The 25531-nt window shown below is 40.4% G+C and overlaps 1 protein-coding gene across 4 annotated transcripts in view; it reads right to left on the minus strand.

Annotated features, from left to right (window-relative positions):
• The window catches only part of RAB8B (RAB8B, member RAS oncogene family), a 28771-nt gene continuing 3240 nt past the window's right edge, over window positions 1-25531 (minus strand). Inside the window, exons 2-10 of one of the 4 annotated variants that reach the window (XM_021407829.1) lie at window positions 14402-14462; window positions 13048-13108; window positions 11617-11694; window positions 10395-10484; window positions 9848-9913; window positions 7923-7973; window positions 6533-6557; window positions 4008-4080; window positions 1-194 (exon numbers count right to left, since the gene is read on the minus strand). In XM_021407829.1, the coding sequence (XP_021263504.1) occupies window positions 4031-4080; window positions 6533-6557; window positions 7923-7973; window positions 9848-9913; window positions 10395-10484; window positions 11617-11694; window positions 13048-13108; window positions 14402-14462 (482 nt within the window). In that variant the 3' untranslated portion in view covers window positions 1-194; window positions 4008-4030. Of the gene's footprint in view, window positions 195-2368; window positions 6558-7922; window positions 7974-9847; window positions 9914-10394; window positions 10485-11616; window positions 11695-13047; window positions 13109-14401; window positions 14463-25531 lie in introns of those variants that run through there. The other 3 variants (XM_021407830.1, XM_021407828.1, XM_021407827.1) reach the window with 3 other exon arrangements.

A 25531-nucleotide genomic window follows, 5' to 3' on the forward strand; every position in this document is an offset into this window, starting at 1 on the left:
TTGCCTCTTCCTTGTATTTTATTTGTGCAAAGTGTAAATGTGGGTTTTACAGAGTCATCACGCTGCAGGTGAAGCGGCCCAAAAGCATTTGGTTGCCTTAGATGTGAAAAGCATGGACAGAGCTTGCTTAAGCTTCTTCGGATAATGCCATCCTCCATCTAGAACACACCAGAACTAGTTAGCTGCTGTGGTGCCTGGAGGGAAAAGAGAAAAAAAGGAAAAAATAACCTCAAGGATTTGAAAACAATACTGAAAATAAACGTTCATTTTCTCCTTTAAAAATGTATCAACGTAAGTACAAGTAAAGCATAAATGACTCATTGGCTAAATACTTCAAGAGATGAGCACAGTGCCAGCAGTCCAACCAAAGCATGTACACAAAAAAGCGCTGGGAACTGTCACCAGTGGTGAACGTCGCAGTTGAGGAAGGTGCCAGCGCAGCAGTCCTCAGCCCGTGTCCATCACAACGGAGGCACGTCCCCAGCGGCGCGACCTGCTCGGTGCTGCTCCACAGAGGCGTCCCACCGCACTGGGAAGATAAGGGACCCCGCAGCAGCTTCCTGGGGAATCAAAACCCACTCTGGAACAAGTTCACCTGACACTAACACCGCTCAGGGCTTCACCTGAGACCACCACCTCACCGAGGCCCTGCGGCTGCAGCTGTGCCACAGGCGCTCTTGTGCACTGCTGCAGCAATGCATCCCAGTCACCTCCTCAAAGAAGATGCTTGATAAATAAGAGTGAAGTGCTCAACAATCACTGAATAGTGACAGAATTTGCATTCACTTTGAAGACAGCACAATAATCATAGAATTACTGAGGCTGAAAAAGACCTCCAAGATCATCCAGTCCAACCGCCTACCTACCACCAATTTTCCCCCACTCAACCACATCCCTCAGTACAACATGTAAATGTTTCTTGAACACGTCCAGGGACAGTGAGTCCAGCACCTGACCATTCCTTCTGAGAAGTTTTTCCTAACATCCAAACTGAACCTCCCCTTTCTAAGGAACCATAAAAAGAATTTTAAGATCTGGCATTGCATTGATGACCTAGACACAGTTCAAAAAGTCTGATGGAGCCACTACTCAACTAACTTGGAAAGCATTATTCACAAAAAAAGGCAGTTTACCAGAACATAAAAGCAGAAGAGGTTCTACACATGTACCAATAACTTGCCCCTGACCTGTAAAGCGTGAGAGCTACTTCTGTAGTAACTCCTGGTTCGTAGTCAAAAGATAGATCCAGGAACTGTAATAAATCACCAGTTTTATGCAGCATTAAGTATACTTGCTATTTCAACTAATGAAGAACTCTAATTTAAAATGCTGTTGGGGTGCAGATGCACGCTTCTCATTTCTGTTTAAACTGAAGGACTCGCAGAAGTAATTTTAGTACTGCTGACTATCTATACCCAATTCAGATGAAGACAACTGCAAGATAAGGTTTAAACAGTTGGTCCTAAAGCAGCAAACTTGTCTGCCAGAAGCAGCCTGAGTACAGAAAACAAACACAAAAATAACAACAGGCGTTAACGAGAAGCTAACTCCAGCTTGCTCTTGTGGGAGGTAAAAAGACACAATACACTCTTTCAGCTAAATGCAGTTTACTACAGGAACATGTAAAAAAGCATAAATTTTAGAGGCTACTTGTCATCCAAGGTGAAGTCCTCCTATATATTCCCCCAATCAGGTGTCTCAACTATTCATCTGCTTTGCTCTCGAATAGACACAACTATTCTTTCCTTCTCTAATTTCATACCAATCGTGACTTACAGCCAAACCACACTACTTTTGAAGTCACAAGCTATTGTTAACATAATAGCAAACAAATACTTCTGTCAAATCCCTCCACGTACAGTGATGAATAAGGCTCGACAAACAATATTTAATGTGTTAATAATATTTGCGTCTCAGGTTATGTAACAGTATGAAGATCGTACCCCTCACCAAAAAAAAAATCAAAAAGAAAATGTTAAGTCGGGATAACTGACTAAGTGACTAAATAATTCTTACTCAAATTACTCAAATACCTCATTTTATCTTTGCTTCCCAAGTGCCTCTGAGCAGCACCTGTACCTTTTCATGATATACTGACAAAACATTTCCTTATGAAACCTGAAGTCATTGGAATAATATACTTAACTTCAACAAAAAGCAATCACTCCAGGAATAAAGGACATTCCAGATATATAAAAGGACAAGTTCTGGTATAAGCAAAACCATACAAGAACACCTGTGGTTTACCACTGAAGGTAAGCACAGTTTTAAATATGCTGAACTCCTATTCACAACAGACACTGAAGACAGAGTGGAAATGCCATCCTTCTAACAACTATGTGGAATATTTCATACAAAATACTCCAAATACTTTTCATTATGTAACTTTTATTTGAGACATATTATTGTAAAAAAGTTCACATGGAATAATAAAACCATTAGAATTTAAAGTGGTTTTTTTGGGAGGGTATTTTTTTGTCTATACACATCAATACACAATGATTAGGCTTACAGGTTAATCACATGACAAGATCACTTTATCTGCAGGAGCTTTTCACATTACACCTTTGATCAGATAAAAATGTGCTTAAACACACACAGTAGAACACTTCTATTTCAAAATTAAGCAATTTCTCAAGGACTATACTTTCTAGTCTGAATTTAGTAGCTACATTGCATTAAAATAACTGTAATTGAAGTTTTATTTGCAAAAACATTTGTAAGGCCATAGGAATGCACTAGAATACTTAAGTTCACCAGAAACAAGAAAAATCAGTGGAAATCCTGCTTTCGTGGAAGAGAGAAATACAAGTTTTATTTATAAGAATGGCATAAGCAGTTCAGTGAATGGAGAAGAAAAAGACCTACTTATCCTCACCTACAGACCAATCCTAACAAGTTAAACGTTGCAAAACTTCAGTTACATTAACAGATAGCAAAATAACAGGGCATTTCCACAAACAACATTTATGCATTTTACATATCATTTATGTACTTCAAATCAGTATCCATTCACAATATTTTAATGCAATATGTATATTCAAGAATCCTTTTTTCACTTGTGAAAATGTCTTTACCGACTAGACTTCAGCAGACTAGAATGGGAAATGTACTTACAATGGCAACAGTTTACGTAAAAAAGGGTACAAAAGGAAAAAAAAAAAAGAAAAACCAGAACTACAGGTCTGAAAATTCAACCAGCCTTTTTGAGACTGTCCCCCAAATAGAAAAGTCAGCAATGTTTTGAGTGGTTTAAGCTTTAACAATAAGACAACTTCCAGTAAGACATTAAGTAAATCAAATATTCTAGATATACTCAACAAAATCTTCTTGCGCGTGTTTTGCTGAGCACAGACTGGAAGCTAAAACTGCAGTGCACTGAGACCACATTTCTTTTTAAACCATTTAGAAAAATATTGGTCAAGATATAGCACACAGTCACGGGGCAGAGAAATATTTCAAAAAACCTCAACAGCATAAACAGTGGTTTTATTTTATTAAAATCCACCAGAAATGTCTGCTCCTCCTAAAAGCTTAATGGCAATTTCTGGAGCAGAACAGACAACATTTGCTGATTAATGAATAATTCAATGACTTTCATCCCAATGAACATGAGAATACTAACTAGTTGACTGAGGTATAGTGGAGTCCTTCAAAATTTAGGTTATATAGATTTGAGCAAAGTAGCAACAGAGACTGCACAAAACAATCATACTGCTATTCGAAAAGCCTGCAGTACCCAGCATCTGATGCCTAGGCAGAACATACCATTTATCACCACCCACTTGTCTAAAGCAAAACATAGCTTAAAAAGGCCCAGTAAAACATACAGCTGATTTGCACGCTAAGATACAGCACGGTTTTCTATGTCTGACGAAGCAGACTGTAGACAGAAAGAGGTCTATACTGACCAGAAGTTAGCACACTGACAAAGTGCAGCCACTCAGCCATTTAATACTGCTGGAGAACAGGGGTGGGGGCAAAACAGAGAGAAATCTGCATTTTACCTTATCCATAAGACCACATGAAATTAGAATTCTTCAGTTTCAGCAGGGGACAACAAAATTGCACTAAATTCTTCTACAAATAGAAAAAGATGAACTTTACATGAACATTAAGCAAAGTGAAATATTTACTGCATCATTTTATCATGCATAAAGTGAATTTCCTATGGTCTTACCTCACATTTATGTACAGTTTAGCACAGCTAAATGTAAGAAAATAGCAAGTTTCCCCCCGCCCCCCCGATACAGAGCAGATACCCCAATTCACTGCTGCTTCAAGAAGCACTTCATAGACTCTCCTACTTACAGGCTCTTTCAAAGGGAAGTTCATGGAGACTACTATTGAGTGTACACTTAACCACACAGCGAAGACAGGAAAAACAACACAAAGCATTCTGTAAACGGTGCCAAACACAGAACATGTCAGTTTTGGTTTGCAGACAACCCCTGAGATAAAAACCAAAGTATTACGACACCAAGTAAGTCGGAGGTAAATTACTGAAAATAAACAACATTCATAATTGGTGTCACAACACTTTCTGTACAGAAGCACTTTTTTTTTTTTTTCTGAAAAAAAAAGAAAAAACATACAGAAAACATAACTGCTTTAGGCTGCCCAAGAAAAACATCAAGGGTAGACAACCGAGCAGTCAGGGATGCTTTGACGTTCCTCTAAACCTTGCTGCCAGTACAATCTTTCTTTAAGTGCAGCAACAGAAGGTTATGAGATTCACCATCTAATTACAGTAACTATTTCTTCTGTTAAGCTACATGTGGGGACAGGTTGATAACACTGTAATCTTTATAGAACCAGCTACCAATGTTAGATCTTTTCAAATCAAAGGTCCTTTTATATCTAATGCTATTGGTCTGTTCAGTTTCAAATTATTTATAACAGACCCGAGATGACAAATTCAGTACCGGACACCACGAATGAAGCAGTTATCTGCAGTAACAACCAATTCACTGTTTGCAAGTTGAGACAACATAGTGAAGCAAAAGCAAGCAAGTCAGAGACATTACTTTGACAATGACAGAATCCACCTATCCCCTATTAACAAACATGCTGGACACAAACTTGCAGTTAAAGCTTACAATGGTCCAAGTTTGGCACATCAACAGAACTAAAGCACCTATTTTACTTGCTCATTGAGGAAATTTTACAGTAGACAATAAAAAAGTAGTAGGACCAAAGACTATGTTATACAATGCTCAGTTGAGTAAAAAAGGCAACTGTTTCAACTCTGCTTCTAACAGTCTAGGTCACTGTACCAGTTTTTGACAAAAAAATAGTTTAACTGCTTGAGCAGACCAATGAGGGCTTCATACATTCATCATTAACTGCGTAACCAGTATCATGTTCTAGCCCGAGTGTGACCCTTCATGTAGTGCCAGAGCTTGATGAACTTCAGCAACTGCAGAGAAGGCCAACTTTTGGACACCCTTTTGTCAAGGGTCAACGCTTACAGACATTAACAGACTATCTTTAGCATTAAAATAGAAATCAAAGTCACCTTTAGAGCAGTCATTCTGAGCGAGTGAATCCACAAAGTGGTTACTCAAAACTCATGCATTCAGATTCCGTAAGCCACTTAAGTGATAGCAATGAGGCCAATTTGTGATGATCTCAACTCCAGAGTGTACTTCCTCATCAGAAACAAAAAAAAGGTGCAGACAGTTTGAGCTAACAAATGGAAGTTAAGTGAGGAAAGACACGGTGTTTATTAAAATTACCGAAAGGTGCATCTGTGAAATCAGACAGTGACTGGCAATTCAGAACATAACTTTTCTATATCTGGTAAAGAAAGAAAAGCAACATACTACATTCAGAATAAAAGCCATGGCTTCTGCATGAACAGATTTGTGCATCTATGAGACAAAACTCATACAAATTGTTAAATGTCAATTGTTAGAGTAATTCTCATCGCTAGAGTGTCAATACCCATACTGCAGTCATGGACGTAAGTACACAGCAAAGAAAATAATGGAAGCGAGACTTAATCTGTCCTCCGGCTGATCTGCTTTAAAATAAATTTGTTTAAAAAAAGAAAGGAAAAATCTGCACAAATCTGTTAAGAATCTTACTTACAAGTGAAACTGTGCAAATACAAATGTAAGATTGTGCTGTAACAGGCAGTAAGAGGCTAATATGGATGTGCAAAGTTAAAAGAAACATAGCAGCTTTCGCAACAGGCAATAAAACAGAAAGTAAAAAAGGAAAACAAGTTAACTCTTGCATTTGTGTCTCCACTTCATAGCTTCCGTATCTGAGAAAGAGGAGCCTGACAGATCAATAGGCTTAGTGAGCAAATTCCACTTGATATTTTGTGTATCGCAGTCTACGTTCAATGGAGCTCTCAGCAGCAGCTTGGTGGTATTATTTCTGAGGCTTTGTGACCCTGTGCTTTCAAAGAAGCAGAAAAGGTTCTAAGTGTGCTGCAGTCTATTGTTAAAAGTTCATCAAAGTAGCGTGCATCGAAAGAAGCTGCTCTTCTTAGATCGATTTTCTGTTATTTTTACCGGCCCACCTGCCCCCGATGAACTGTTGTCATTCTGAAAGAGAAAAGAGTATCAATGTCATGAAATGCAACAAAAATTAAAATTGATTTTAGCTTTACTAACTTCCCCATCACATCTCCCTCTTGCAAAATGATCACCAGAGGAATGGTTTGTTCCAGCCTGAGCTTCTCCGTTATCCAGACTCTGTTAATCACTTGATAGAACTGCTTATCTTTAAAAGAAACGTTTGTCCAACAGTCTGAATCTCAAGTACTAGCTCAGTGAGTGACTACAAAATTTGACAATCAATAAAGTAAGGATCATAGTGCTACAAGGACAAAGAACACACCAGTTTCAGGCTGCTCAGCAGTAATGCTCACACAAAATAAAGGACAATTCCACTCCATTTTGCTTAATGAAATTTGCACCACTGAATCCTCGCTCACTAGTAATGGCAGCTTCCATGACTCCATTAATAAATTAGTATACCTAAGTGACTGCAAAATAGCTTAAGAAATTAACAATCAAATTTGGCACCTACTGAATCTTGCTCTTTTCTCTATGATAACTAAATTAAGGCATAGTCTTCTATTATCCTTTAGAGTAAATGAACAACTAACTGTAAGAGCAGCAATGTCTTCCAGATACAGAACAATGCGTGATTAAGAATTGCTTCACTAACTCACAGCTGCATGTTATATTATGACTTAAAAAAGAATGAAAGATGATGATCATGTCACAGAAACACTGGTTGGAAAAGTTGCTGATCACCTGCTCCAGCCTCTCACTCAAGGCAGGACTGTGACTAACACTAGATCAGGCCAACTATAGATTCACCTAGTTGAGTTTTGGTAACTTCCAAAAACAGATCCAAAAACCTCTAGAGAACCTATTCCAGAGCTACACAATCCTCACGATGACTATTTTCCCCTCCACCAAAGCCCAATTTAAACCTCCCAAGCACCAGTTTGTGGTCACTGTTAAATTAGCCAGCACCAGCAAGGAAAGTCTCGAGGATCTTTGCAAACTGCTCTTCAGGTAGTTGTAGACAACTTTCCTTTTGTCACACTAAGCAAGCAGAGGTCATCACACCTTTCCTATGGATCTTTTGCTGTTAAGCTCCCTACCAGATGAACGGTCCTAGTAGCTCTGCTGGATGCCCACCTGTTCTCCAGCTAACATCCTAGGGGATCAAGATGCTAAAAACTGGAAAGCATTTCAGCAGCAGCTCTGCAGCCCAGTTTCTCCTAGTGTAGCTGAGCACAAAGTTCTTTTTTCCCTCACCCAACCTGTTCACTCAAATTTGAGGTAGAATCACCTGCAATCATCAAAACTTTTTGACAGGGCTACTACTAGCAAGCCAGTTATTTTAACAGTGATTTCAGTGCATCTAGTTTGTATGCCATTGGAAATACAAACCATTTTTCTGTTGAGCTTTGTCATAATGTCCCGTGCAAGTGTGAAAAAAGCCTGGTGAGGAAAAGAAATAAAAATAGACAAATCAGTCAACAGAGACATTGAAAGATAGATTAGGAGTAGTCAGACATGCAAACATTCTGTAGGCCACATAGCACTTTGAGTTGCAAGGCACTGTGTACAAAAGCTGTTTAACACTACAATAAGCATGCTGTCAAAGAAAAAAAACTATTTTTAGGTTCTACCTTTCTCAACTTAGAAGCAAGCGAATAGGCTTTCTGTACTGCCTACTTCTTGGGCAAAAACCATCAGCTGAATAGAAGGCTACATACATTAATATTTGGGTTTTTTTTGGCCGAACTGCACTGTACATTGCAACAAGAAACCTACATGAAGTTTTGAGGCTGGTATATCTGGGAATTTACATCAAAATTAGCTTGCTTTCTGTCCTTCAAATCTCTTACTCCTGGGCTACCTATAGCCCTTCTTTACACTCACAACATTCCGCAACAAAAAATAAAAGAAATCACTTCAGCCACTCTGGCAACTTTCAGCATCTCAGACTTGAACATACAAAGGATTAGAGAAACTTCTGCAGAAGAAACACGTTGCAATTCTTCCTGAATTGGTAAAAAGTAAGATTTTAGAGTACCTGGACATATGAACACTCTAAATGTGTTCCAGATTGGAGAAACTGGAAACCTTTACTCTCCCATTGTGTTCTGAATGTATCCAAGGACAAAAGCATTTAAGGCAAACAAATCATTGCCAATAAAATAAACTAGCTTACTTGTGATCACAACAGTATTACAAGTGTGTCATTCCTCACAAGTTTTAGCTTTTGGTGGAAATGAAACTAAATGATTACTTGCTAGTATCTATGCCAGTTGCATCTGTTTATGCTTTCTTCATAAGTCACATAACAATTTTTAGAAGTACTCATAGTCAAGTAGTTCGGAGTAGGCATGAATTAATTTAATAACCTAGAAGAGTTAAAATGAAATTGCAGGGTATGTCATGAAGCAGTAAGTCTACCTTCCAGAGGAACTAACCAAGATATGTACTTTGTATTAGGAGGCTGCTGCTATCCACCATTGGTATTAGTTGCTAATACACTCCTCCCAGCTGCTGGAAGAATCACTATGACACTGAAAATCAGGTCCACCACCCTTCTCGATGCAGAACAATGCCATCAATCTGAATGAATGAATCTTAACGTATCTGTCTTTTGATATCATACTATTTTCTTGTTCACATTTTTCATGAAGTTAACATCCTCACACAACACTCCCTGAGATGATAATAGCGATTCATGGTAAAACGGATTTGACTTGAGCTACTCTTCCTTCCCAGTCTATCTCCTAATGCTCTCATAAATATGGAGCTGGTGTTTTTAGCATGGAGTTTGCAAGAAAATAGACTGCAAGTCTATAGATAGAATAGTATTAGCTTTCCTCCTCCTCTAACATCAATTTATGACAGTCTATGCTGATGTTCCACGTTTACAAGAAAGTCTTCAGTCTCGACTGCATACCACATTTAGCAGTAACCTGAAGACTCCTTGGCACAGCAGCATGTTGTTCTGAAAGTAAAGAATCTCAAAGGCAATTTCCTCCACAGAGCTTGGTTCTAAAATTTATACCTATTCCTGGTCCAAGGGTACTTGCAATTGAAATTTAAAGCAACTGTTTGTTACAGAAACAACACCATGTTAACAATCATTTAAAAACAATTGCAGGTATTACCAGGAAACAAGAAACGCTAGGTTTTACCTCAGCTTTCTAAATAGAACAAGATTGGTAAGCCAGGAGCCAGATGTGACTTCATGTCCCACATCAGGTCAGTAAGCCCATTAGTTACCAATCATGCAACATGCCTCCACAGGAATATTCACAAAACACATCCAAGCATAAACACCCATCCCTTACCTCTTCCACATTTATGCTGGATTTTGCACTTGTCTCCAAAAATTTGATTCCATAATCAATTGCTAACTGGAAGAGATTAAGATTTTTCAGTTGTTTTGAAGAACCTTTGCAAATGAATATTTTACGTAAGTTCATAACACAGGTGTTGCAGACTGCAGCAAGCTTTGCAAAGAAACAGCTTTATTTCCACTTCTCTTTTTACAAAAGCATTAAAGTTACTGGACAGACAGAAAGATATTAAAACGAGCTCTATCTCCATGTCAATTCAAACCCCTCAAAAAGATTACAAGACTTCATGCTATAGCAAAGCTCAACATTCTTTACAGATTCTTCCCCTCTAGTCAAGGATAACTTTAAATTTATTTGAACTCAAATACAGTCAAGTGCTATTTAAAAACAAGCCAAACCACTGGCATCTTATATCAAAAATTCCTAAAACAAGAGGTGCGAGACACGCTATCTCTCATATGCCTTAGAGAAAGCAAATATCCTATAGCCAGAATACTAAGAAAAGTTAGCTTCCAAATTAAGTCAGCATAAAGCTTACCTTTTCCCCTTTTTCTTTTGAAACTTGTCTTTTTTCATTCATATCACATTTGTTACCCAGGATCATTCTCTCTACATCTGAAGAGGCATGCTGAAGGGGGCAAAAGATGTCATCTCTCAGAAATAAAGAACATCATCATTTCAAAGAAATCATCCACAAATGAGCATTATCTTTTATAAAAGATACCTAATGCCAAGGCGTTACTGAGAAAGGTAATGACTTTTGAAACAGGCAATCTAATATTGAAACAGGTTTGAATAAAGAGATTCCCGCATTCAAACTACTTATAATAACAAACTGATTACAGTACCATGAGCTCTGTACCGGGTTGCACACGTGTACAGGCATTTGGATATTCTGGAAGCATTCATGTACCGCTTTATTTCAAAGTGTGTAACATTACACTGGGCTATTTGATTGAGGTATGACTACATACTACATTTGCATTTTTAAAACAGATAATTAATAAATGACTAAGTAAATAATTGCAAGAAGTTCAGTGAGAACACATTTCTAGCCCAGTCAATACTGGATCAAATTGGTCGCTAATACAATAAACTTGCTTAGCTGAAGAATAATACTAAAGAAAAGCCTATGGATTTATTTTCTGGGGGGAGGGGTGGTGGTACACAACATGTATAAAAAAACCACCAAAAAAACCAAGAAAACAGATTCTGTTACCTAACTACAGCTTCAACAAAATTAGGGCTTCTCCTCTAACTTCATAATTATCTCACTCTAATTGACAGCACGTCCTGTTAAGTAATTTACAATGGTTAAGCTTGCTTTCTTCTAGACCAAATGAAAAGGATAAAAATATTTAATTTTACAAACACACAACACAATAGCAACTGACAGATCTGACATCACCTCAGTGCAAAGAAGCAGCAAGATCTCAAGGTGTATACCCATTTTTACACAAACCCAAGAGCAAGAAAGAGCAGCACAAGTCATAGTAAGATCAGTTTTGAAACACTTCACTATTACTTTTTAAACGTAGGTTTTCAACCTGCCATACCTATAAGAAGGAGATAATATTCCTCACACTGGTAATCAGTTTCATTCACTTATTCATAGTTCATTCATAGTCTAACTTGGTCATATATATACTGGCTGCTATCATGAAGGTAAGTTATTATTTGATTATTATTTGTCCCCGTGAAATCCTAAGGTAGAATGAGTAAGTAGTATTTTCTAAAGCCTCCTTTTACAAAGCACCTACCTCTTCAATGTTTCTTATCCAGTTTTTTATGTTGTCAAAAGACTTTTCATTTGTTATGTCATACACCAGCATAATCCCCTAAACAAAATTAAGAACATCTAGTTAGATGAGCTAGCAATATTGGTTGACTTTTGACGTACGCTGTTTGATAATACTTACGAGAAATTTGACATAGGACTTGCATACCTACAAATAATAATTTCCCAAAGCATATTGCATTTGCTAAAAGCTTACCCAAAATATTGATATTTAACATCTCATGGCACGACTAGATAGGTCAAACACACTACTAATAGGAAGCTTTGACTTTAGTTTGTAGTCAGGAATAGTTCAGTCTCTACTATGACAGCAACCAGGATTGTTAAAGTCAAGTTTAGAAGTAGCTGCTCTAAGCAGTCAAAGAATGACAAACCTGTGAGACTCAACCTGCTGGGGCCAGCAGATTCTTTCAGGAAAGATCACTCCAGGTGTTCCCACAAAAGCTTTAGCTCTTTCAGGCAGTTATGTATGTAAACTAACACAGGCTCTCAACAAGCCAGAGAGCCCATGAAACCACACAACAGCTGTGCTGAGGACAGATTGCCAGGTTTATCTCTATTTCTCATTGGGTACCCAATCACTCTACATAAGACAATGAAAAAGCAGCCATGGACTGGGAAATGGGGAGAAGACCCAAACTATTTTTAAGTGCAAAAATGCTCAACAAGAGCCATAAGCATTACTATTTTCACTATTTGTGTTCCATGATAGTGGAGTTATCTGGACCCACAGCCAGCCTATGGACAGATCCATTCAAGAAAGGTGCTAAGAACACACAGTAGCAGCATAGCTAGTTAGCAGGAGTTTAAATTAAGAGTGACTCAACCTAGAGTACCTCAAATCATGGCATTAAGAGCCACTACACATGGTTGTAACAAGAAGAGTGAAGACTCTACAACACCTATCTGACTTAAAGTCATTCTCAGCGGAAGCACAAATAACATTCCTCTCACAAGCAATCATATTTCTAGTCCAGGTTCTGTGTTCTCTTATCAGTTGATGGTAATGAAAAGCAGAAGAGAAAGCAACTCAGTAAAACAGATTATTGGAATTGAAGTCATTTGTTACTTATTCTTCAAATATTTCAAAGGTATAAAAGGGTTCATTGCATTATTAAGCCATCTAATTAAAGCTTGGCAACTTAGCTTCTTTCTACAATCAACACAAATTGTAACTATATTAAAGAAGACTCCCAGTTTCACCAGCAAAAAAACCTATGACTAGACAATATATCAGCAAGTAACAAAAAACTAAACAAGAACAACAGTTTATTCCCCATGGCACAACTGACAATTATCCAATTCTCCAGAAGAAGACTTACATGATGCAATTTAAGAGCAGCAAAACAGTTACACTAGTTGTACATAAATTCTACACAGTAAGGGCACTCACCATGGCTCCTCTGTAGTAAGCTGTTGTGATGGTGCGGAACCTCTCCTGGCCTGCTGTATCCCTAAAATTCAATGAATATTATCACATTTGATGGAGGGCTCTTCATGCTTTTCTGTACTTAGAGCTCTCTTTAGAACAGAATAACAATGTATTGATACTCATTAATTAAGGAAAATACCAGTTAGAAGCAATTTGCACACATTTCTTCAGCCCTCAATGTCATCCTCACCTCCAAGCTGTCATACTTAAATCAGTGATTATAACAGCACCATAAATGCGGCATAAAAGCATTTTCATTTTCATGTGAGCAATGAGACCTCTGCACTACGCAGCCTTTCCTACAATTAATGAAGATAGCTCTGATGCATCTGATTCCTGAATTAAAGAAATTAAAACATGCAGCAGTAAAATCACAGAATCATAGAATCTTTTGAGTTGGAAGGGACACTTAAAGGTCATCTAGTTCAACTCCCCTGCAATGAACAGAGACACCCACAGCTCCATCAGGTTGCTCAGATCTCCCCAGCCTGACCTTGAATGTCTTCAGGGACGGGGCATCCACCACGTCTCTGGGCAGCCTGTTCCAGTGCCTCGCCGCCCTTAGTGTAAAAAGCTTCTCCCTTCTGTCCAATCCAGATCTCCCCTCTTTTAGTATGAGACCATTTCCCCTTGTCCTGTTACAATCCTGACAACCCTGCCACAGACCCTGATAAAGAGTCTGTCCCCTTCTTTCTTACAGCCTCTTTAGATACTGAAAGGACACCCTCAGCTCTCCCTGCAGCCTCCTCTTCCCCAGGCTGCACAGCCCCAGCCCTCAGCCTGTCCTTATAGGAAGGTGTTCCACCCCTTGGAGCATTTCTGTGGCCCTCCTCTGGATGGAGAAGTCTGGCATGTGTAGTAACACTATTCCAAGTACTCGTCTGCTGCTATGAGAAGTCTCAGTCTCTACTTAGCCACCACGGATGGAAGGGGAGCATTACCACTCCTCACCCATGCCTTTGTGAGTACAGCTAGGTATTAAAGTATGAGAGAATTCAGATTATACTTTATCATATATATCATGTCTGGCTTACAGCTACATAATTAATACTTCTTTTCCATGTGGAATAGCTAAAACTGCATTTAAGAAGACAGCTTTTGATATAATGGGGCACTGCTGTAACACTAGCACGTAAACAGGCTAGTGAACACGCGCTCATGAAACAGAAGCACCCTATGAGCAAATCAGAAGAAAACAGAGACTTACAGAGAGTGAATAAAAGGCATGAAAGCTCTGGTACATCCAGTTACAAGTAGTCCTGCTCAAAGATAATTCAGAACTCACTGAAAACTCAAGTTACTTTGGAGTACTTACCATATCTGTAGCTTGATTTTCTTTCCATCTAATTCTATGGTTCTGATCTTAAAGTCAATTCCTGCCAGAGAAAGATTAATTTTGCAGTAAATGAAAAGTGAAAATGAAGTGCTCAATTTCCTTTGGATAATCTGTTAAGTACAAACTTTAAAAAAAGAATTATTCTGAAGTTGGCATTTCTGCCATGCACCATAAAGTGTGAGATACACAAAGGCTTTCAGCTGCACCCAAAGTATTAAGAATAAGTTCTTCTGCATAATGGAAAAATTACTAAAGAATTCTATCAGACTCACTGATAGAATTAATGAAGGTTATAGGAAGAGCTCTTTTTTTTTCCCCTGTTTTACACCAATAAGGTGAATATGTGTTTCTCTCAACTCCTGACTAATCCCTACAGTTCAAGTCAATTCCCTCAGACTCCTGCTAGCTCTGAGAAAAAATTACATACTATGACCTTCACGTTGCTTTCCAAAAGTGGCATCTGCTCTTGAAATCCTACATTTAAAGCATGCTAACCAGACATTGCAGGAGATAAAACTATATCGTTACTGACATGACTGAAGCAGACCAAGAATGTCAGTTTAGAAATACCTCAGATTTTCTAGAAAGCTTCAGAAGTTACCAAGGGAATATTTCCTTCCTTTGACCCCCTACTCATTCATCTGGTATCCATCCATTCAGTGATTGCTTCTGAAGACTGATTTTTAGATGGAGGAAAAGAAGAACAACTGGATTCAGAAGAGCTTACACCAAACGTGCTTATGAACCAAAGCCAAGATCACCAAGCAGACTTGTGTTTTCACCAGACTATTGAAGCTTTCGCGTATCTAAACCTTCACTATAACATAGCTCAAACCAAGATTGCCCAGGTCCCACTGGGGGCTGCCTGATTCTTGAATCCCAGATACCATTCTTCCCTCTCCCAGTTAAACCAATTTGAAGTTGACAACCCCTTTCTCTTTCACTAGATCTTAAACAATTACTTGGTATTTAGTCACAATCTGTAAGACGCTTTTTTCATCCCCTCTTCTTTTTTCTCAGATGAAATTTAAAATGACAATTACCAAGACCATCTTAAGCAGGAAAATGCTGTTTTTAGCTTTATGAATTTATCCATAGCTTAAACAAGAAGCATTGGAAATAAGCCATAAGATTATTATTTTTATATACTACAAATTGAAACAATGAAATACAGACATTCATTAAGTCCTTGACTTTCATCCTTCTCATATGCAATATTAATATTTTAATATACTGAAAACAGAGTTTCAGCTGCTTAATATTGATGTGCTACAGATACATACTTGGAACACATCAGCAGAAACACATTATCATATCAGCACTTCTACCACTGTATGAAATTAACTGCACTGATTTAAAACGCTAAGACTATTGTTACAATCTTAATTGCCCAAGTCTCACAAATGGATTTACAGACAAGCACATCTTTTCATTGACCTACATTCCTCTAAAGCTAAGAACGGTGCCTACTTAAAAAAACGCACCAAACCGACCCCACAAACCCTTCCTGTAGGTGAGGGAAGTTTGGAAAGTGTCTCCATTGTCAGTGAATAGAATTTTGTGTATACCTTGCTGTAAAGATTTTTCCCCTAAGTGCAACATCTGCTGACATCACACTTCACTGTGTTTGTATCCCAGAATGAATCACCTTGGCCCTTATTTTTTCCTTAGAAGTTACAGAAACACAGTTCATTTTTTCTGTAGAGGGGAATATATTGTGGACAACAGTAAATCAAAGCAGGTTTAAAAGGTTTTTGTGCATCTAGGCCTGAAGTACAACAACTGTCAGACGGATAACGAGGTGTGGAGGCTCCCGTGGCTACAGACAATCCTGTGTGCACCGTGAACTACTGATGCTGAGACACAGCAGCACAACCAGCAGGAGACTCCGGCAGAGACGGCGTCCTGAGCGCGAGCCTGCACTGCAGACAGGTGCCCTGCACTCACTGCTTTCCTGTCGTTACTCATTTCCCCTACAGCGCCAGCATTTCCAAGACGTGCACAAAAAACAGCTTCTCAGAAATCAAACTTTCTAGTAGGAACTTCCCCAAAATTCACCTTGAATAAAGATGAAGCTAAACGAAAAGCAAAGGGGAAATCCATAAACATCTGCCACAAGACAACAAAGTTTAACAAACGCAACTGCGACTTTTGAGAAGCTAAAATGAACAAGAAACTGGTGCTCCTTTTGTTCTTTCGCTTCAGTAACAGGAAGTGGTGAGCTGCAGGCGCTCCGAGCCTGCTGCCATGCGCTACCACTTCCCGTGGAGCACAGCGCAGCTCAGGGTGAGCACTTGGCTGCTTACAGAGTTGCATTTGTGTCACCTCACACACCTGAACGACCACCACGTTTCAAAAGCAAATACTGACAGAGGATTTCCTACATTGATAAGTTCTTATTTTACATATAATCACGCAGTAGGATACAAAAACTTGAAGAGATAAATAATAAAGAGCCATTCGTGAATCAAAAAATTTGACTGCAGAAGATAACAAAACTTGCAGTTCTAAAACGCAACATGCAATGCTCTTCTGCCCAGATGAGTGAAAGAGCCCTGCAGCATCTGGATGCCCACCTGAAATTATGTTCTAGATGTTTTTAAGAAGATACAGACCTACACTGAGTCTTATATTGGAAGGGCGAACAGGATAATTACCTGTAATGGCCGAAGCAGAGTTAGCACATGCCGAAGTCTGAGAGCAGTACTTCCACCTAGTGAGTCTGTAGGTACTAGGCATGGGTATAAGACTGTCTATTAAAGGAATCACAGACTTCCAGTTTGCATAGATGAAGTCTGAGCTAAGAACTGAACCACGTGTTAGTTAGGACTATAACTGCCCGCGTTTCCATTGTAGCATGGGGGTAAGCGGAGCAGAGGCTTTAGAATCATAGAATGGCCTGGGTTGAAAAGGACCTCAAAGATCATCGAGTTCCAACCCCCCTGCTGAGTGCAGGGTCGCCAACCACTAGACCAGGCTGCACAGAGCCACATCCAGCCTGGCCTTGAATGCCTCCAGGGACGGGGCATCCACAACCTCCCTGGGCAACCTGTTCCAGTGCCTCACCACCCTCTGAGTGAAAAACTTCCTCCTAATATCTAACCTAAATCTCCTCTGTCTCAGCTTAAAACCATTCCCCCTTGTCCTATCGCTATCTACCCTCACAAACATAGAATCATAACTAATTTATAATATATAATATAATGTTATATTTATAACTAATCATAATCATTTACTGTTCTTCCAAATCATTCCTTGCCAACTAAAGGTCAGGGATGCATCCTCTCATCTCGCTTTACTAAGGATGATGATATTTTCTTCCACTGCTTCCAAGAAAACCGTCAAGAATACATTCACACTGAGAGACACCTGTGCACTCAAAGAAGTCAACATACCACGCAGATTTGGACACACACACAGAAGCCCCACCTAAGCCCCTTCTGGCTAAAGCCGGGAAGTACCCACTGAGAAGCAAATAGTAGAATCCTTAGTATTCCTCTGTATGAGAGTTAGCCAGTATACTATCTTCATCCTTCATGGAACTCAACAGCAGTTTGCAGCAGCTGGACCTCACCAATGAGGAAGCTATGGTTCAGTTGGCAGCTCTGGTTGATTTGAACTCAAGTTGATTTAACAGGTTTCCTAGTTCACTAAGTCCACAGAGTGCGTATGATTACAACTACAAACTTATTTTGGCTGCATCTGTAGTAAGAAATCAACCACAAAATTAAAACCTTTCAGGATGCGACTTGTCAGTCTCTGATAGCGTATAGTAGCCTGCACATCTACAACTGGACAGTATTTCTCCATCTTAAGCCAAGCAATATGCAATTTATGTTAAAAAAAAGTATTAGCACTCAATGTCCTAGTATTTTAAATGGTTAAGGTTTTGTTTTTAGTACACAAGCCAAGGGAATTTTTAGAAAAAGGCAATTAAACATTCAGAATTAGCAAAGCAACAGTGGAAAAAATGAATATCTGGCTTGCTTGCTCAAGTCTCATTTTTATTCCCATCTGTCAAAGAATGCAGAGGATGCATCACACTGTTAGATCTCATTTATCACACCAAAGACTATTTTGCATGAGCTGCACATAACAAAAGCCCCTCCCTGTTAAGTGAGTAACCCCCTCCCATCTGAATCTTACCTTATCCTTCTGCAGCAAGAGCGGAAGAAGGAAAATTTTAAATGGGAAAGAATGAATTTTTCCGATGGCTATGGCACTTATCACCACTGCAGAGTGATCACAGTACAAGCGAGTTCATCACAAGGCAGGAAAGGAGGCAAGGTACAAGCCCTCCTTATCCTTGTCGAGCAATACAGCAACAGAATGACTGGAATTTACACAGCAACTTTCAAGCTGAGCTTGCTCCGACTACACTGCTCTGCTCCCTCCCGTCACACTGTATTTTTTGTGGAGTTGTGGGAGTTGGTTCTCTTTGCTTCCAATGGGCAGAAGGGCATAGGAAGACAATTTTGCAACTTAATGGCAAGATGCAACATGTAGGCCTTCCAGAAAGACAAAAGGAAACATTTCCCTGCAGTTGCTCAGAGAAAGGCTAAACTAAAAACAACTTCAAAATGAGCACCATGACTTGTAACCTACCATCAGAAAGAGGAAATGAGAAGAGGCAGCTGACCGAAAACCAACACACTTTATGTTCGGCTTGTCGAATGCTGCAGGCTTTTGGTTCTTGTGAACAAACAGTGATTAAGTGACAGAGACAAAGGTCCAAAGTAGGAAGCCGTAGGAAATAACTACCAGCAGGGATGGCTGTTCCCAGCAGTAGGATTCATAGGTTTGGGATTAAATGAGTTATTTTCTTTACTTTTTTTGTTTGTTGTTCCTTTCTTCCCAGCCCCTGAGACTCTTTATTGTACTCCACTATTTATCTATTGTTGTAGACTCAGCCAGTATACTGACGCCTCAGAAAGTTGGTTTCACATTCCATCTTTCCTGAGGCATTTCCAGTAAGCCTAGGAAAAATGACCAAGTAAGAAACAAGATCAGACTATGAAAAGCAGGGCGGGGAACACTTGCAACACAGCAGCGTCATAGCGCCTAATGCAGAAGAACAAAGTCTAATCACTTTGAACTTGAACTTTTGGCTTTAGTCCCTAACAACATCTGCACTGCATTTTCAGATGATCTCAGCAATGTCTATCACTTTGTTAATTCAAGACGCAGTCGTCTTTTATTACCATCATTGAAAATGCACCAGGGTGAAGGTCAACGTTTTGGAAGAGCTGTAAGATAAATTTGTTTTAGAGCTACACTGAAGCGTAACCAGTTTTATTCCTGCTTTTACAACTAAAAGAGGACAAAACTGTACTCTGTTCCTCTGGACAGCCCATAAGAATCCAGAAAGGGCATCCAAACTCAGAGTGGGAAGAGCAGGCTCCTTTGGGTTAGCTGGCCTTCCGACAGCTTATTCCTCACCCCTACCAATAATATAATACTGTTTTCCTACGCAAAGATAACAGAGTGGTGTCTTGCACCTTTAAATATATTAATAGACTAAAGTTCGTAAAGGAAACTTTAACCAGTACACTGATAAAACAAATAAATACAAATGGCTCAAGGAGGCAAGGCAATGAAGAACGTAGGTGCCACGCACTTATAGCATACAGTGGTTTCCTGCTCTCCAGCACTTCAAACTTATTACAGAGATTGATCACATCTCGGTAATATTTAGCAAACTGCAGCTTCCTCCAGCACGCGCCTCCTCAGCTGCACCACAGCTACCCACCAGTTTCCTTTAAGATAAATTACTTGCTATTAAAAAAAAAAAGCAACAGGCCATTCCGAATAACACTTGTAACTAATAGAATTAGACCTAGCTATATGTAGGATCAGCTGTTTGGCAGCTCAATAGCTACGGCGTGCACAGTGAGAACGAAGCCCAGCACCCTCAGCCAGCGCTGCAGCTGCACTCCTATGGGCTCAGCCAGCACTGGGGCACATTCAGAGACTTCGGGGTGAATGCTGGAAGATCTGCAAAGACAGCTTCTCAGAATTCTGAATTTACAGAGCGCTTAGAGCACACTTTGAATCGCGTGATTTTAAACAACAAAAATACTTGGTCCAGCTTTACAGACCATTCAATAACGCAGCAGAAGAAGGAAATTCATTACTGCTAATGTAGAGTAGAATTATGAACTTCCACAACTTCGAAAGGGCTGGGTCTGTGGAAGTGTACCAAATCTAGCCCCAGTCTATTACTCATGCAATGGACAATAAACTGCTCTCTGTGGTAACTCAGATGGTTCTGATACAGATTGAAGTTGTCCTATGATACAGACAGCAAAGTTTGTTTATTTTAAGGATTATTTATAGACTGACTAAGGGGAATTCACTAACTGAGCTGCTTTGAGAACATACTTCTTTCCAGTCAACATGCAACTGGAAATATTTAAACCCCCCCCCCCCAGTACTTTAGCTGTAACCACGGCCTTCCAGCCAGCCAAAGCCCGGGCAGGTGCTGCCATCCAGTAGCAGTGACTGAATCCTTGCCTTTCTGGGTCAGGTTAGTTTTCATTTGGGTGAATTCCATAATTCAGCTTATCATCATCTGAAGGCATACCTTGGAGAAAAGGCTGGCACAGCTACAGCTCACCTCCAAGCAAGAGACCACATGGAACCAACCAGGAAATGAAAGTCCCGAGCTCACAGGGCCAAAAGGCAGCCAGCAGGTAACTCCCAGGTGTGCCTGCTTGGATCTCACCCAGGCTAGCACCTGGGCAGCCGGTGTGTTGGTAGACGCAGAAAGCACAAGACTTCTTGAACCAAGACAACTCTGAACTAATTATCTGTCAGCAAGAAGTGCTGGTTTCATCCAATAGTTGGTATCTTAAGCATCAAAGAGTTTGAAAAAAAAAAAACCTTATTGAAGAAAATCTTAGGTTATCAATGCTAGCCTTGCCACCATGATTTAAAGGTCACTGCTCACTATTTGTGTGCTGTTTCAGTTGCAGTGGTGAGAACAGGCCAGGACAGGTGAGGTCTGTTTTGGTTCAGTAACTTTGGGTCCATGTAGAACTACACGACTGTCCAGTCAGAAATGGAGATGCTTCGTCTTTTTTTAAAAAAGCCTCCTGAAGTTGTGGGACTGCCTGCCACTCAATCTGAACATCTGTTGTGACCCGGTTACTTAGAAGGAAGAAATAACGACATCTGGGACCACACTGCTGCGTACTTACAATAACAGAGCTGCCAGGAGAAAAGCCAACATCCAGTGTTGCAGAATTTGGGACATAAGGGAAGTAAGGCATTATAACTGGAGAAACCCTCACATGGCACAAACAGTGCCCTGTGTATCTTCCTTCCCCACAGCACCTACCACAGCGCTGCACACAGACCCTGCCAGCTGCAGGCCGGAGACAGATACAGAAGACTGATGGGAACAGTCAACCTGTACAGCTTCGTATTGCTGTATCCAACACCCATGCTGCCCAGCACCCCCCTGAGAGTCTGAAGGTTAGTGAGATGCAATCAGAGACCGGGGAGAGATGAACTGGAAAATGGTAGACAGTCAGTATAAATTACAAATCAGTGCTATGAAGAAAAAGCAATTCAGGAAGGTGAGCAATAACCCAAGAATACCCCACTCATTAATTAAATGGATAAGACTTCACAGAGCAGAAACTTGCCATGCTCTCCAGGAGGAAAAATACATCCCATATGGGAATTATCAGCTACACAAGCAAAGAGAAAAACTGAGAGGGCGAAGTGGGGGAAGCATTCAGTGCATAGCTTTGTTACTGACGCTCTGGCCAAAAAGATCTTGGTTATCTGTGAAGATGAAAATGTCTCATTCAGTAAGAAATATATCTTAAGACCAACTGTCTGGTTGAGGACTTTTAGTTAGAGTCTGAAATACGGTCATGTTTAAGAAGAGAGCACATGAAGTTCCTAACAAAGCAACACACAGCAAGCCAAAAGGCTAAGCACAAAGTTTAAAGTTACAGAAGTTATTTTTAAAGATGGCTCTCTTAACAGATTTTGGAAACGGCTTTCTTACAAGAGGCTTTTTTAAACTCATGTTTTCACGTGGGAGTAACTACATGGGGATTTTTTTTTGCTAGGGAAGTGAAGGACATGGGGGAAGAAGGGCTGCTTTATTTAACTGCCTATATGAATAAGAAAATAGGCCTTATTTGAAAGGCTCTTACTACCTAAACTACCAAGCAAAACCACCTAACTTATTAATCAGGGCCATACTCGTCTTTTTGGCCCATTACTGTTTGCTTTTTGTACATTATTCACACTTCTTCTAATGGCCACTTCACCTTCTTTTCCTACATTGGATGTTCACAGTACTTTTGCTAAGCCACAGAAGTTCTCCAGGCAGTGGTTACCGTGACTTCCCGCTTCCTTCCACGCCTGGCTGGACACAGATGCCTCACTTTGTCTCCGATCCCATCCGATGTCTCACCATACAGACAACAAACTGTGTCAGTAAAGGAGAGCTCTTTCTCTCTGGCAGATGAAAGAAAGGAAGATTTTGCACGGGGTGCATAGCAGGTGGTGGCAGTGTTTGTGCTCCCTGGCTGGTGCCAGCTTGGTCTCACCCATTTCCTGAGTTCAGCCTGCTCTTCCCAAGAAGCAAGACATGGTGCCTGGCTCCTATTAGCGTCCTCCCTGCTTTGCGCATTCTTACACGCTGCCATACATACACGAGAATGCAGTCAACATTTGCCACCAGTTTGATTCTGTGGTGCTCAAATCAGCATGTTCGTACAATACGACAAAACCAGGATCAATCATGTTAAACTTCCTCAACCGCTTGTCCTCCTGAGCAGAAGTCCTCTGCAACACGCAGTACTTCAGCTGCCTTTCATGAAAAGCGTCACAGCTTACATTTTGGAGGAAAGCTTGCTACAAACCACAAGATGAAACTGACACCAGATGCAACTGTTGGTGAAAAACCTTTAGAGGTACCAGGCTAACACCCCCAGCTGGAACAGGAAGCACGAGCTTGAGTTCTGACTTGCATGCCAGTCAGGCAACTGAACGCCTCTGGATCAACCCTGCTCGTACAGAAGCTTTAAGCAGTGCGAGCCCATTCAAGTTATTCACAGCTTGTTCATGTTAGAAAAGGAACAGATCCACTGTACAGATCTATGGTCACTTTGATAGAGTGAGCATTCAAGCTACCACAACTGCAGTAAGATCAACAACGGCATCATTGGAAATCAGGTATCTGTTTGCAATTAAATCCTAAAACATGAAATAAAGCATCATGATAAATAGCGCATGTACTCTTCATCACCTATTATGAATCCCAGTTAAATTCTGAAAGAATTCAGGTCAAGACATTCTTCTAAAAGGATGCCCTATTGCAGATGGACTGAAAAAATTCAGCACTTCTCTCCGAGCCTGCATCAATCAAACAATACAAGTGTTCCTCCAGTCGCTCAGTGCTGGCCTGTATTCTTTACTTCGCGTAAAGCACACCACAAAGCAGCTCTAAGCTGCCCTGCTGCCACTCAAATAACCAGATAACACATAACCAAGACACAGCTCCATCTGCCAATTAAGTAGATGCATAAAACAGTTAAGACATCTGCCATCCTGTTTCACAGTAACATGCAGCAAGAAAGCTGAAGAAGTATCTTCAATAAAAACCAAGCGATTCCACTCATGCTGGCCCACTGCAGAATATGAAAGGGTGGCACAGTCTCATCAGCAGATGCAAACTAAAGTTTAAGCAGACTTGTTACCGGCTATCAGATGCACAGTCAGAAGAGATGCTAACTTGAACATTTCTAACCTAAGCTGTCTCCAGCTGCAGTGCTTCTGATTATCAGGGTAACATCTTGCCAACCACTGCCAATGTACTCTGAAAACCAAGCCACGCTTCCAGTTTCAGATTTGTGTCCACGGCGCTGCCTCCTGTGCTCCACTGCAGGCCCCTGAGCTCCTTCTCACACAGGTCCCGAGCCCTGCAAGACTTGCGCACGCACTTCCACTCCGTACGTGTACATTACAGCACCACCAGAGTCACTCACACTAGTCCCACTCTAAAATCTCCCCTACAATTCCCTAATTATGACTACCATTAATAAAGTATCCCCTGCAACTCCTTCCTGACTTCTCTTTGCTGACCTATCACCATGTTTTCTTCTGCAGCTCCCACCATCTGAAGAAGCCCAGGAGAGACCAACTGAGTGAGAGAGACAACAGCGGGGACTGAAGAGGGGGAGGAAGACAATCACCGCCACAAAACCGGCAATAATAATCCACCGCCGCAACCGCCCTCTCTGCCCGTCCTACAGGTATCGGCAGGGAAGAGCAGAAATATTCAAAGAGGCACAACTGTACTTCAGTATGCTAAAAACCATTTCTATTGCACATCACAGATGCGGAGATTTCCTTGCAAAAGGGAAGCTGGTAATTCTGCTTGTTCAGGGGAATTTCATTGAAGTGTTATAAGGTCAGCACACACGTGCTCAGCTGCGGGAGTTGTGTCCTATTTTGCAAGATGAAGGCTATGGAAAAGTCACTTCTGTAAAACCAACAAGTTAGTGCACTGAGAGTTGAAACATCTCCTACGGGCAACTTCCTGCCAAACGCTGATATCATCTTGGATTAAAAAGTAAGCACAGCGCGTTTTGTTTCAGAGTCAGCAAGCCCTTGCACAAAGTCAGAAAAGCTATCAGCTAAGAGGTACGACTTCACTCTCAGAGAAAACAGCTTAAACAAGAAGTTAAAAGGAATGCAAAGAATAAACCTTATTATTTGGAATGATAAACCCAATCCAGTTTTACCAGACAGCACTCCTTAAACAGCAAGTTGGGATACGCAGAGACTTCTAAATTAACGCTCCCTCTTCTCGCGCACCACACTGAAAATACTAACAAAACGCATGCCAGATACACCAAGATAAAGTTGTGCTTTAGGAGGTGTTCAAGTACGAAAAATAGCTGACAACTGCTCTTTATTTTCCACGCAGAACTGTGCGAAAGCAGAAGTTTCCACTCAGGAAGCAAGCTAAATAACATAACCTTACGTAACATATTTCCAGTGGAGAAGGTTTCATCCCATGTTAACGACGAGATGATCCTCACTGGGGAGCACAGCACTGTTACGACTCATCAACCCCTTTCA

This window comes from Numida meleagris, chromosome 9 (genome assembly GCF_002078875.1).
Source record: "Numida meleagris isolate 19003 breed g44 Domestic line chromosome 9, NumMel1.0, whole genome shotgun sequence".
NCBI lineage: Eukaryota > Metazoa > Chordata > Aves > Galliformes > Numididae > Numida > Numida meleagris.